The 14,960-nt window shown below is 43.7% G+C and overlaps 1 protein-coding gene across 5 annotated transcripts in view; it reads left to right on the top strand.

Annotated features, from left to right (window-relative positions):
• setd5 (SET domain containing 5) overlaps positions 1-14,960 on the top strand; it is a 125,088-nt gene that overhangs the window by 74,325 nt on the left and 35,803 nt on the right. For all 5 annotated transcript variants that reach the window (XM_007890251.2, XM_007890250.2, XM_007890249.2 and 2 more), the window contains 7 exons: positions 1,800-1,838; positions 4,423-4,665; positions 5,343-5,491; positions 6,454-6,571; positions 7,777-7,886; positions 9,255-9,504; positions 10,910-10,996. In XM_007890251.2, coding sequence (XP_007888442.1) covers positions 1,800-1,838; positions 4,423-4,665; positions 5,343-5,491; positions 6,454-6,571; positions 7,777-7,886; positions 9,255-9,504; positions 10,910-10,996 — 996 coding nt within the window. The remainder of the gene's footprint in view (positions 1-1,799; positions 1,839-4,422; positions 4,666-5,342; positions 5,492-6,453; positions 6,572-7,776; positions 7,887-9,254; positions 9,505-10,909; positions 10,997-14,960) is intronic.

The raw sequence follows: 14,960 nt of genomic DNA, 5'->3' as shown, positions 1-14,960 counted from the left end.
TGATTTTGCTCAGGAAATCCATAGCAGAGCAGATTACTCTTGTGATGCTGATAATGCATTGGAGAACAAGCTGAGTGTTAACACTTCATATATGTTGCCGTTGAGACCCCCTGTTTTGAGGCCACTGTGAACCCTTAAACAACAAAATTACACCACTCTCAGTTGCTCCTTTATTAATAATAATACTTGCATTTGGTATAGCGCCTTATCACGTTGTCGAGACATCTCAAAGTGTTTCACTGTAAAGTGGATTGACTGTATACTTTGTGGGTGAAACCTGGCAGCCAATTGCGCATAGCAGTGTCCCACAAACAGTAATGGAGGGAGTGACCAATTTTCTTCATTTTATTTATGTACTTTCTACCTGCTTGTTATGTGTCCCTTTTCCTCTCCACTCCCCCATCAGTGCTTCAACCTTCAGATTCTATGCCCCTGTGGAACTCCGTCCCTTTGCCCCTCTCTCCTGCCCCTCTCTTTGTGTTTTAAATCTCACCTTAAAGCCTTTGTCATTGGACTTGCCTATGGCCACCTTCCTCTATCCCTTAGGCATTTCTGCACTGTTGGAGAGTTCCAGTTTTTTGGATGAGATGTTAAGCCTATCTACCTTTTCAGGTTGATATTAACAATTTGATAACAAAATTCAAAAAGAGAATGAAAATTATCTTGGCCAACATACCTTCAGGGCATTCACCTCTTGGCTGTTTGTTTAACATTCTGTGGTGTAAATTGCTGCCATGTTTGCCTGTATACAGTTTCTCCATTTGACAGCATTTTTCCATTTGTACATTTTGAGATGCTTTAATCAAATAAAAGGATTATTAGTTAAAACTCTGCCACTATTTTACTCTGTTTGGCCAGTAATGCCCCGTTGCACATATAAAATATTTGCACATGTGTCTGCATCAGATTGGGATTGTGTTCTCACAAGAATACACTATTTATGGTACTTTTTGCACCATTTATTGTTGCACTTTAATGTATTACTGAATGGTCATTGCAAATCTCATTCAATTTTATTTATGTTCAGTACTATGAGATGCTGCTATGTGGAGCGAATACCTCTAAGTAATCGCAAGAACAGTTTTATGCCCGTCAGTCCTTGTTTATTTTTTATTTAAACATTCAGTCAGAAATAAATTCTTAAAATTGTATACTCTAACTTTGTTTATGCATGTCCCATGTAAAGCTCTTTGTCAATTGAAGAGCTCCAATCTTGGTTAGATGAACACCCAATTAAAAGGATCAATGGATTTAAGAGGAAAGTTGATGCATACAGGAAAGAGAAGGGAGTAGGAGGATTAGAGGCTTGTGTAGAGTATACAATATAATATGGCGGGAGCCGAGCGAGGTGGGGAGGTAAATGCCAGCATGATCTAGTTGGTTGGAATTCCTCTTTCCAGGCATCAGCAAGTAGGAAGGTCTTCAGGTGCGACCTGAAGATGGGGAAGGAAGGGGCAAGATGGAGGGATAGAGGAAAAGTGTTCCAGAGTTTCAGGCGGTAGTAGCTGAAAGCGTGTCAGTCTATATATGTGGAAACAATGGTTGCTGAGATGATCCCTTGACTTTGCACTCCGATCAACCACTGAATCGCTGTCTGGAAATCACCCCCAAATCACTTTGCATTGAGTCTTCATTCCCTGCCTTCAGAGCTTCTCAAAAACTCTTTGGTCAATACCCTCAAACTATTCTTCCCTCCCTTCTCCCCCAGTGTCATTATGAGGTGCCTCAGGATGTTCAGGGATTATTAACTGATGTATGTGGGGAAAAAAAGTAACTTATGAATTTTTTTCTACCCACAGGCCTTTCGAGAAGGCTCCAGGCGGTCCATGAGGATGAAGGTGTGTATGGAGACTTGCAGCATTTCACTTTTCCATCTAGATTTAAAAACATCTATTATCTGAGTAAACCATGCAGTGATTTACGTTTCTGTGATTCAAAGGTAAATCCCCAATGGACCAATTCACTTCCAGCCCCTTCTCAATATAGAATTCTTTATTTCCAACTTGTTGTTTAAATGGACAACAGAACTCAGTTATAATGACCTGTGCTGACCCAGAAATCATCCGTTCTTTAACTCAGGAACCTGACCTGCCTTCTGCACAACAAAAACAACTTGGATTTATATAGCACCCCTCATGCAGGGCAGCTTCCCAGAGTGTTTGACAGTGGTGGAGCACGATGCTGAGCCAAGGGGAGGGGGTGGTGAGCATGGGCAAATGGGTAGGTCTTCAGGCCTGACCTGAAGATGGGGAAGGAAGCGGCAAGCCAGAGGAATAGAGGAAGAGTGTTCGAGTTTCAGGGAGTAGTGGCTGAAAGTGTGACAACCAATGGTAGAACAAAGGGCACGAGGGACATCCAGAAGGCCGGAGTCAGTCGAGTGGAGGCAGCCGGTTGGTGGGATAAGCAGGTCGGCGAAGTATGGAGGTTCCAGGGCATACAGGGATTTGAAAATGAGTGTGAAGATCCTGAAATCGATAGGAATCTTGAAATCGATCTTGAAACCGATAGCAATAGGGAGCCAGTGAAGCTGGCTAGAACTGGTATGATGGGGATACGGACTTAGTGCGGGTGAGTATGAGAGCGGTGGAGTTCTGGATCAGCTGGATCCTGTGTATGGTGGAGCTGGGGAGATCGACAAAGAGGCCATTTGTAAAGTCGAGTCAAATGCATTTGTGCACACTGACAGCACCAGTCATGTCAGCATGACAGAGAATCATGCTACATGCAGGTTGGAATTTTATGCAAACACCCGCACACAGCCCTCCCCATCCACACACAGCCCTCCCACCCGCGCGCAGCACCCCCCCCCCAATAAGGTGATATGCAATGTTCTTCCTGGGTCACTCTTTATCTTGCTATATGGGGTTTGTGGGACACTTCTGGGCTCTGTTCTTGTCTTATTTCCATGAGTAAGTTCACCAAACAGTGTTGGACATGCGAGTTTGAGTGACAGTTTTAGCAATTCCTGCACAGTGTTACCAGCTAACTATTAAAGCAATTAATCCATGTAAATTCACTGTGGTTAATTTCATAGTTTCACAATACAGATTCAAACAGGAGTGTGTAAAACTTTGGCACACCTGCAGACATGGACTCCCAAGGATTAAAGTTTGTCAGGAAGATTTGTATTTGTGACATTTCTTAATCCCATCTATGTAATCCCACCGCGTAGATGAAAATAAGTGGATTTATTGGAGCAACTATATGGTTCTGTGATCCATTGTGCAGCTGAAATTATTTCCTAAAGGAACTGGAGAACATTATCAAATGAAACCATTTATTTTGTTGTGAGATTATTTTATTGACTTCCAGAGGTGTTTTTATTTCCCTCCTCCATAAAATTGAAGGAGGGGTGCGGGGTTACTGAATCCAAATGCCCAAATCCTAATTGGGAGAATAGAATCTGATTTTTCCTGGGGGCCAGGCTGTGATGACCCCCATGGTTGATCGACTATCTGACGAGGCTTACACATGAAGAAGAGATAGATGGTTAAGCCAATGCTGATCTTTTCCCAGTGAACCTCGCAAAGCCAGTCAGGAACCTCGGCGTTTTGTTCGACCCTGAGCTGTCCTTTCTCCCTCACATCCGCACCACAACTGGCACCGCCTTCCATCACCTCCGGAATATCGCCAGATTACGGCACTACCTCACCCCTCACGCCGCTGAAACCCTGGTTCACGCCTTTGTCACCTCAAGGCTGGACTATGGGAACTCTCTCCTCGCCGGCCTTCCCGCCACCTCCCTCCACAAGCTGCAGGTCATTCAGAACTCTGCAGCTCGTGTACTGTCCCGCACCAGGCTTCGGGACCACATCACTCCCACCCTCACTCGCCTCCACTGGCTCCCCATCCCCCAGAGGATCGAATTCAAGATCCTCATCCTCACCTACAAGGCCATTCACGGCCTTGCTCCCTCCTACCTCTCCAACCTACTATCCCCCTACCTACCTGCCCGTACCCTCCGTTCCTCTGGCTCCGGTCTGCTCCACGTCCCCCGCCCCAACCGCCCTACTATCGGTGGTCGGCCTTCAGCCTCTCAGCCCCCAGGCTCTGGAACTCCATCCCCCAGTGCCTTCGCCTTGCTTCCTCCCTTTCCTCCTTCAAGGCCGGTCTCAAAACCTTTCTCTTTGACCGTGCCTTCAGCTCCCCTCTCGACTCTCTTCCTCCTCCTCGCTCCCTCCCTTCCCTCCCCTCACCCTGACCATTTCCCCCCTCCTCTCTCCCTCCCTTCCCTCCCCTCACCCTGACCATTTCCCCCCTGCTCGGGTCATGACCCAACTGTGCAGCGCCTTGGGACGTCCTCCTGACGTGAAAGGCGCTCTATAAATGGAATCTTGTTGTTGTTGTTGAACAATCCCCCTGTTGGATAGGCAAACCTAACATAAGCTTGCAGTAAACTTTTTTACTACTGTTTACATTCAGAATTCCCTGTCAGAAGCTCATGCATTGGATGAAAACACAGCCGAAGGCTGGGAAAACCGAATCCGCCTCTGGACAGACCAGTATGAGGAAGCATTTGCCAACCAGTACAGTGCAGACGTGCAGAATCTGCTGGAGCTACATCGGTTGACCGTGAAGGATTCAGTGGGGAAGAATGCAGTGCTGGATACCATCAATAAAACCGAACTTGCCTGTAACAACACCATTCTTGGCTCTCAGATGCAGGTCAGGATAAGTGTTTTTCATTTTAAGCTGTGAATCAGTTCCTTGTATTTCAAACAAAAATTAACTTGACCTCCCACTGATCACCATGTGTGCAATAGCACTGCACCATACCCAGTGTATGCTGAGGGCAGCAGTCAACATTACCCTTGGGTTAGGAAAGAGGAAACCCAGTCAGCCTGATCATTATGCAGATGTGTGTATGTGGACATCTGTGGGCTGCACTTCTGGTCATTATGTATAGCAGGATTGTGGGTGGCGCATGCTAAATGGACTTCCCTCATTATAAATGTTTATTGTCCCAAGTCGCTGCCGGACAGCAGCTGGAATTTTTTGCGCATCCAAATAAAGGCATCCCTAAATAATGTTCAGGATCAACAACCCTTGTTTTTTCCCGCGGGCCAGGTTGTGATGGTAGATCGATTCTCTGATGAGGCTTATAATTGAAGAGTATATACGTGGTCCAACCCTGATCCTTACCCAGTCTTCGTGTGTCGGGAGTTTGGGGAGGCATGAGGCTACATTTGTTCGGGAATGTGAAAGAAGTGAAAATTGGAGATGAAAAGAAGAATCCATTTTTATTTACCAAATTGCATACTCTATTGGATGAAAGACAAGCCCTACAGTTGCTTTGCTGATGCTGTGACCTGTTAACCAAACAGTTTGTTTTCTTCTTACAGCTGCAGCTCGGTAAAGTCACTCGAGTTCAGAGACATCGTAAGATCTTGCGCGCGGCCAGAGATCTGACACCAGACATGCTTATTATTGAATACCGTGGTAAAGTAATGTTGAGGCAGCAGTTTGAAGTCAATGGACATTTCTTTAAGAGGTACAGTGAAGCGTTGGTGGGTCGTGGTACTGCATTAATGGGGGAGGGGGTTCTCTCATTGATATTCAGAACTAGTGGTTTGTAGAAATATTCCAGGAAATTCCCAATGAGGATGCGCTGAATAAGTTAAGGCCAATTTTCACCTAAAGATAATTCAGCACTGTAAATTAATTGGGGGTGGGGCGAGGAGGGGCAAGGTAGGAAGAGAAATTTATAAATAAAGATACAGAGGAGTGAGATTGAAATGCGCTGCTCCTCTTCTTTTCACCTCCCTGTGTGGGAGACGATGCAATCATGTGTCTGTTTGAAATCAGAGCCTTACACAAAATCCTATCCTGTTGTGACCTCTTGAGGTCTTCAAACATCTTCCTCACTTCCAGGTAGGTCATTTGGGCAGGGATGTGATCCCAACCCATGTTTACCGTCTTGTTCTCGGCCAGCTTGTGCTTTCAGCATCTCCAAATCGTGAGCACAATCTTGGCAAGAGCAAGCTGTCCCTCCTATCTCAGCCTTGTCCTCCTTCTGAATGTTCCAGCTGGTGTCACTCCTCTTGCTGACATTATTGTGTGCACCAGGCTTTTCTGAGAGGAGGCATTTGTGCTTATTTAATCGTTCCCAGAGCCTTGAGCCTATAACACACAAATCAGAATATTGCACTATTAATGTTTTGGCACCACTAAAAAATTGCCAGTACAAACCCCTGGACTCCTGCTGTGTTTTGTCATAGAATTTCAAACCTAATGAAGGGGTTGAATAAATGTGAGACATGTTGGAAGTGAACGCCTCTTCTTGTATATTGGGAATACCTTTGATTGTGTGTGCCCCCTAGCTCTTTAATGTGAGGTACCAGATGTGGAGGTTTCTGACACATACAACAATATCGGTAGTGTTTTCTGGACCCAGGAAATGAGGGGTGAGCACTAATGATGAGTAATGAAAATATCTATTTTTCTTATATATAGGCCCTATCCCTTTGTGCTCTTCTACCCAAAATTCAATGAAGTGGAGATGTGCGTTGATGCCAGAACATTTGGGAATGATGCTCGTTTCATCAGGAGATCCTGTGCACCCAATGCCGAGGTTAATGTCTCCACACCATCCGCACACAGACATCCGTGCCATTATAATTATCTGATGCTTGTTAAGATGATGGTCAAAATTTAAATCGGAACTATTAGCTAGGTCCAATTTTATTTCCAGTCAAATTTTATATACAGATCTCTTGTATTTTAAGTGTTTTTAAAGCAATATTTAGATTATGATGCATTTTGCTAATTTAATATAAACATTTACCACTCGTGTAACTACTTGAAGGAATATATCTTGAAACATTCTTAGTAAAGATGTGTGCAAAAGTGGGATTTGAGTGTCATTTGAGGGGAAAGATGTTTAGGGAAAGGAGGGGTTAAGGGCTTGGGATGACACTGAAGTGTCTTCTAATGCCAGTTTAGTTGGACTTTTGCCACCTTGTCCTTTTCCCTTGTGGGGTTTTTTTTGAGGGGGGGGATTAGATGCTAGGGTGGTTTGTGGAGGCGTAGTCATTGTACAGCCCAACAATTTTCAAGATTATTCAGTCATGTCTACAAAATATAAAGTTAATTCACTTTACAGTAGATTCTGTGAAGAGCTTGAAGACTTGAAAAAGTGCTATATCAAATACAAGGATTATTACTATAAAACACCTTTAAACGCTTTGACACAAGCAGCAATAAATACACTTGCAAGTTCTTTCTCTCTGCCTCCTTCAGCTCCAGGTGGAGTCTGTGCAATGTTTGTAACAACTCATCTTAGTATTTAGCCTTTCAGTCACACAGATGATGTCTCTTTTCTACTCTTATTTCTCCTAGGTATTCAGTTTTACCAGATTCTCCCACTTTACCCCTTTACTTTGCCTCAACATACTGCTGTGAACCTATACATCACAGATTATATTTCACTTATTTCTATGGCAATGGCGGGTTCATTCAGTAATTCGGTTCATCAAAAAAAATGATTGTTGTCCTGGCAAACAGTCTTCTAGATAATTTAGTCATTTACTCCATTCTGGTTCTAGACCTTACTATGATAGCAATGTTTGCCTAGAAAAATGTTCACTAGTCTTGACAGTAATTATGTGTAAAGGCTTGTGATGTTTCAAGTTGTGGGCGCTATATTAATCCTATCAACCAGATCTTGTAAGCCCATTATTTGAGAGCTCCAGACTGCAGCAGGGAAGAGGAACGTTGGTTTAGACCAGTATTCAATAATAAATATTGCAATGGCTACAATTTCCATCTCTTTCCCAGGTACTGCACATGATTGCTGATGGGATGATCCACCTCTGTATATATGCGATTACAAACATCCCAAAGGACAGTGAGGTGACCATTGGCTTTGATTATGAATACAGCAGCTGGTGAGTCTGGTTTGTCCTGTTCTAGCACTTATTAAAATATTGATGTTTAGTAGAAAATATTTATGGTGCCAATCGTCTTATAGCTTACTGGTTACAGAGTGACAGAGTGTTGGCTTCCCAATTGGTTAGAGGTGAATTGAAGTCCCAAGGCTTTCCAAGGCCAATGAAGCAACTTTAAAGGTTTGAGCCACAGGAGTTTCCTGATTTGAACCTGTCTGCCATCACCTGGGGGAGACTGATACCTGATGCAAAAATCCACATGTGATTGGAGAGCTGTATTTGCATGTCTAATCAATTGCAATGGAAAAGCTCTTTTGTTCTTTTGAAATGAGAGGTAGGTGTTTATGTAGTGTAGATGCTGTGTTTTAAGGTTAAAACTGTGGTTGGGTCACCAATTCACCTTGACCAGTCCACCACTTCCTTGTTAGTGTTTCCTGCTCTCAGAATCATGCTAACAGGGTTTTTAAAACCTTAATGGGGTCACATTTTCAATTCCATTGTATCTTAAGTAGTAAGAACGCAGGGTTCATTTAGATGCACCAAACTAAGCATGTGTTGTAAATTCTCTGGGACCCTTCAGTGCATTCAGCAAGTCAGGTTTTTGAAGAGAATTCTCAAATCCAGAGTAGTTTCAAAATCAAAATCCCAGAGCCTTCCCATATCATCTTACACTGTTTGGTAATATATGTGCAATATCTTGTTAGCTATATAAATCTAGCTTCTTGTGCATAGAGATAATAGTCAGTTGAGTCCAGAAGCCTGCATGATAGTTTTCTGGGATTTTTAATTTCTCAATTTGTAGTCACAGTAAAGGTTTATTCTTATACACTCGAGATGATAGTTGATAACTTGCACCCGTGTGCAGTGGAAACTTGTAATTGAATAATTTTGCACTGAATACGCTGTTCAAACGCCCATCAGTTTTAAATTGAACAAACAGACTTTGAAAAAGTTATCTTACTGTTAGAGGTAATAGTGAGTTGCCCACAAGGACATTCAGCTATTGTGTGGCATGTGCTACAGAGTTTGTTGCCACACGTGCACTGTAGTACATGCAGGTACAATTCTCACGTGTGGTATTATGTGGAACACCTGGAAGCTAAGAGCAGTAAGCTGGGTTTTGTTTAAACCTTGTGGAAAATAGAAGCTGATATTTGAGGACGTGTGCTTGTGTTCATAGTCCGTATTCAATTAGTATCTGTAAGGATGGTACGACAGCTTTTCTGCATCATCTCATACAATGGTGGTTGTGTATTTACCCATGTCTGTCAGCTTTTGCACAATATGCACTGTAGGAAACTGATAGGTTATTGCAAACCAAGCTGTTTATAAAGGTTCACTAATGTTATATAATTCTCTTGATAACAGCAAGTATAAAGTTGACTGTGCCTGCCACAAGGGGAACCAGAACTGTCCGGTACAAAAACATAACCAAGGATCTATGGAGCCCCCAGTAGGTGCAGAGACTCGGCGGAGAAAAGCCAGGCGAAAAGAATGGGAGATGGAGTTGGAGCTCAACCATGCTTCGGATGACAACAGCAACCAGCAGCAGGATGAGCAAACAGAGTGCAAAGACCAGGCGGAAGCACCAGCACAGATCCCTGCGAGTGACAGCGAGGTATTTCCATGCAAGCAATAGCTAAATTCTGTGTAGCCCATCAAGAGGTTATTATACTTTTGTGCATTTTTATTGAAAGAAATCTTACAAGCAGGATTTCATACTGAGTCTCTGTCCATTACCTAAGAATAATCCAGTAATGAGGATGGTGGGATTTATGTGTAAACTGCAAAGCTACTGACAACAAACACGAGGACGTGTTTTAAAAAAGAATAGTAATGTTTTATAAAGGAAGAAAGTTTTGTTGAAATAAAATAAATAGAAGCATAGAAACAGGAATAGGCTATTCAGTCCCTCAAACCTATTCCACCATTTTATAAGATTATGGCTGATCTGTATCTCAAGTCCAGTTACCCAACCTTGCCCCATAGTCCTTGATACCCTAACCTAACAAATATCTATCTATCTCCATCTTGAAAATGTGAATGGATCCAGCATCCACAGCTTTTTAGGGCAGAGAGTTCCAGATTTCCACTATCCCGTGGGTGAAAAACTGCCTATTAATTTCACTCCTAAATGGTCTAGCTCTAATTCTAGCATTATGCCCCCTTGATCTGGATTCCCCCACCCACCAGAGGAAATAGTTTCTCTGTACCTACCCTATGGAATCTCTTTATTAATTTAAAAACCACTAACAGCTCACCCCTCAACCTTCTAAACTCAAGGGAATAGAGACCATGTTTATGCAACCTGTCCTCATATAATTTGAGGTTTTCCCATCCTCCCTACATAAAAGGTGGTATATAAATGCAATTTGTTGTTGTGGTTGTGCTGCTGTGAATATTGTATTCAATTTTGGGCTCCCCATAACAAGAAATATGTCATAGAGGTTGAGAGGGTGCAGAGCAGATTCACTGGGATAATACTAACATATGAAGAAAAGCTGCGTAAATTGGGGCTTTTTTAACTGGAGCAAAGGAGATCAGAGACCATCAAACATGAGCTAAGAATCACCTTGCCATTACTTGATATATCTTGTTCTTTCTTCAATCTCTGTGGTGTTCTGCGTGACCACGCTACTAACTTATTTTATTATTCAGAATGCTAAGCTATCTAGTCAGCTTCATTGGTAAAACTATTGATTCTGTGTTTTATAGTTCAGGGTGACCTTAAAAGTCCTGACTAACATGTGGATCTTCACTTGGGAAACAATGATTTTACATGAAACTATTGTATACTTTATAACACAGGGCTGGAAATGTGTGAGCTTAAGCAGTGAATTTAATATAACTGGTTGGTATAGCTGAGTGGCTTTGTTACTTCACAGGGAGAGGCTGTGACTTCATAAAGCCAATGATGTTACCATGGACAGTAAAATGTCACCTTTTTCAGCGCTGGCCACCTCATGTGAGACTGCTTCTGTATAATATTCAATCATTGAGTTTACCTCTTATCCTCTGAACAGGAAGGACTCGTGGATGGAGCTGGAATAAAATTGGAAGAAAACGAGGAGTCGGAGATGGACGAACACCTTCGTGCACAGAATAAACTGGTAAGGAATATGCCAGTGGTAAGTGTGAACATACGGAGGTCTCAGAACTGATAGCAAGGTTTTGTGCTGTGACTGTTGTGTAGAGGTTAACAAATGAAGAAATATGTCGAAGGAATGAAGAAAAATATCTGGAAGAGCTTTGTGCGTATCAGGTAGTCAAGTAATACATGTGTATAGGGCAGTAGCATGAGTGAAACAGACAGAACTGTTAGGTGGTGAGGGGAATTGGAGGAAAGCAAGAGGTGCATTCAATTGAGAGGAAGAACGAGCATTGGCTTTTACAAGCCCTTTTTTGTATATTCTACATAGAGTCGAGATGAGGAAGAATTAATTCTCCAAAGGTGATAATGAGAGTGATAACAATATGCAAGGTACCACCCCAGAATGCCGTAGATGTGAAATCAATTGAGAAGTTTAAGAGAGATGGATAGATGCTTGGGAAGTATGAAAGTTAAGGAAAAGCTGAGAAGTGGGATTACAGGATTGTGGTATGTACGCCATGAAATTGTCTGTGTCAGAATGGCCTCGATGCCCCAAATAACCTTGTATTTATTTCTAATCCTTTTCCTAATTTCTTTGTTCCTGTATTCCAGGTTTAGAAGGGGAGACTTGCACAGGGTTGAGAGAGAGGTTGTCAATATGTGTACAATCGGTGGGTAGGGTGGGGAAAATGGAGGGGGTGGAAAGAAAGCTGTACATTTGTACTGGAGCTCACAAATCATAGAATCATAGAATCGTACAGCACAAAAAGAGGCCATTCGGCCCATCGAGCTTGTGCCGGCTCTTTGAATAGAGCAATTAATGTCAATCCCACTCCCCAGCCCTTTCCCCATAACCATGCAAACCGGTCCTCAAATACCCGTCCACCGCGTTTTTAAAAGTAGTTATCGAATCGGCCTCCACCACCCTTTCAGATTCGAACAACTCGCTGCGTGAAAATAATTCTTCCTACCTCCCCTCTGCTTCTTTTAGAGACTATTTTGAATCTGTGACCTCGAGTCACCGACACACCCACCAGTGGAAACTGTTTTTCCCTTTCTAACCTATCAAATCCCCTCATGAATTTGAGGTCTCTGCTCCAATGAGAATAATCATCGCCTCACAAGCTTTTCCTCATAATCAAGGTCCCTCATTCCTGGTACCATCCTCGTAAATCTCCTCTGCACCCTTTCCAATGCCTTAACATCCTTCCTATAGTGTGGTGCCCAGAACTGGGCGCAGTATTTAACTGAGACGTAACCAGTGTTTTATATAGGTTAATCATAACCTCCTGACTCTTGTACTCTATGCCCCTATTTATAAAGCCTAGAATCCCATATGCTATTTTTACAGCCTTATCTACCTGTCCTGCACCTTCAAGGATTCATTTACTTGCACCCCCAGGTCTCTCTGTTCTTTAAGATTGTATTACCAGCCTGTATTGCCTCCCCTCATTCTTTCTACCAAAATGCATTACTTTGCATTTCTCTACATTGAAATTCACCTGCCATTCACTACCTCACCCCTCACGCTGCTGAAACTCTGGTCCACGCCTTCATCACCTCAAGGCTGGACTATGGGAACTCTCTCCTCGCCGGCCTTCCCGGCCCTCTCTCCACAAGCTGCAGGTCATTCAGAACTCTGCAGCTCGTGTACTGTCTCGCACCAGGCTTCGGGACCACATCACTCCCACCCTCGCTCGCCTCCACTGGCTCCCCATCCCCCAGAGGATCGAATTCAAGATCCTCACCCTCACCTACAAGGCCATTCACGGCCTTGCTCCCTCCTACCTCTCCGACCTACTATCCCCCTACCTACCCGCCCGTACCCTCCGTTCCTCTGGCTCCGGTCTGCTCCACATCCCCCGCCCCAACCGCCCTACTATCGGTGGCCGGGCCTTCAGCCTCTCAGCCCCTAGGCTCTGGAACTCTATCCCCCAGTGCCTTCGCCGCCTCCTCCCTTTCCTCCTTCAAGGCCGGTCTCAAGACCTTTCTCTTTGACCGTGCTTTCAGCTCCCCTCTCGACTCTCTACCCCCTCCTCGCTCCCTCCCTTCCCTCCCCTCACCCTGACCATTTCCCCCCCTGCTCGGGTCCTGACCCAACTGTACAGTGCCTTGGGACGTCCTCCCGACGTGAAAGGCGCTCAATAAATGGAATCTTGTTGTTGCCATGTGTCTGCCCATTTTACCGTTCTGTCTATGTCTTCCTGCAGTTGGCTCCTATCCTTCTCACTGTTTACCACCCTACCTAACTTTGTGTCATCCGCAAATTTGGAAATAGTACTTGCTATACCCAAGTCCAGATTATTTATGTATATTAAGAAGAGCAGTGGTCCTAATACCGATCCCTGGGGGACGCCACTGTACACTTCCCTCCAGTCAGAAAAGCAGCCGTTCACCACAACTCTCTGCTTTCTGTCTCCCATCCAGTTCTGGATCCGCTGCCACTGTCCCTTTTATACAATGGGCTTCTATCTTTCTTACAAGTCTTTCATGTGCCACTTTGTCAAATCCCTTTTGAAAGTCCATATAAACTACATCAACTGCACTACCTTTATCCACCCTCTCCGTTACCTCACCGAAAAATTCTATTAGATTTGTTAGACAAGATTTGCCTTTAACAAATCCGTGCTGGCTGTCCCTAATTAACCCATATTCTTCTAAATGAAGATTTATTCTGTCCTGGATTATAGTCTCCAGGAGTTTCCCCACTACTGATGTTAGGCTGACTGGCCTGTAATTCCCAGGTTTGTCCTTCTGTCCCTTTTTGTACAGGGGAGTCACATTGGCCACTCTCCAGTCCTCTGGCACCACTCCTGTGTCCAACGAAGATTGAAAAGTTGTAGCCAAAGTCTCCGCTATTTGTACCCGTGCCTCCCATAGTAACCTTGGCTGGATCCCGTCCAGACTGGGCGACTTATCTACCTGTAGCTCAGTGGTTAGAGCACTCGCTTTGCAAGCGAGAGACCTGAGTTCAATTCCAGGCAGAGGGCGAAACCTTGGGCAAGTTTCCTTACTCCACACAGAGCCTAATAATAATCCCTCCAAAACCAAAAACAATAATAAATTGGTCATTTTCAATCTACGACTGTTTGTGGGACATTGCTGTGCGCAATTGGCTGCCGCGTTCGCCCACAAATATACAGTCAATTCACTTTACAGTGTGTTCTGTGAAGCGCTTTGGGACGTCCTCCCGACGTGAAAAGCGCTATATCAAATGCAAGGATTATTATTATTATTGCTGTGCGCAATTGGCTGCCGCGTTCGCCCACAAATATACAGTCGATTCACTTTACAGTATATTCTGTGAAGCGCTTTGGGACGTCTAGAAGATGTGAAAAGCGCTATATCAAATGCAAGGATTATTATTATTATTCAGCGCAGTCAACCTTTTCAGTATTTCCTCTTGTTTATACTTATCCTATCCATTTCCTCTACCCTCTCTTCCGATACTGCAGCATTTGGTGCATCCACTTCTTTTGTGAAGACAGGTGCAAAGAATGTTTCCCTTCTTCACTTTAGGCATTCAGTATAGCAACAGGGAATGAACTTGCATTGTCGAGTTCAGGTAATGCAGGTTACTGTGTCGGGTGGCAGTGCATACAGATTACATCTCTATTTTAGTCATAGTAACATAATGCATCTCACAGTTCTGGGCTGCCTGATCTTGCAGATGTTTTATGAAGAGAAAGTATTTCTCCTCTTTATTGATTTCCATTAAGCAAGCACACATAAACAGGGCTGTAATCCTTATTGGAGATGAGGCATTAAGAGCAGAAATGGCACAATCTTCACATGTTTATTACATTCTTTAAGCCCAGATGCTTAACAGCTGGGAGTTCAATATCCTGTCAATTTGTCTCTACACAGGCTGCTTTCAGCAAGCTGCTCAATTACCTATGCTTCATTCAGTTTGATCAGTACGCATCAATTTAGTCAATTAATCCAGTACTGACTTTGGTGATAAGTGGGCCCATTCTGACCTT

This window comes from Callorhinchus milii, unplaced genomic scaffold (assembly GCF_018977255.1).
Source record: "Callorhinchus milii isolate IMCB2004 unplaced genomic scaffold, IMCB_Cmil_1.0 Scaffold12, whole genome shotgun sequence".
In the NCBI taxonomy this organism is placed as follows: domain Eukaryota; kingdom Metazoa; phylum Chordata; class Chondrichthyes; order Chimaeriformes; family Callorhinchidae; genus Callorhinchus; species Callorhinchus milii.
This window is presented reverse-complemented; position numbering and strand designations above follow the sequence as displayed.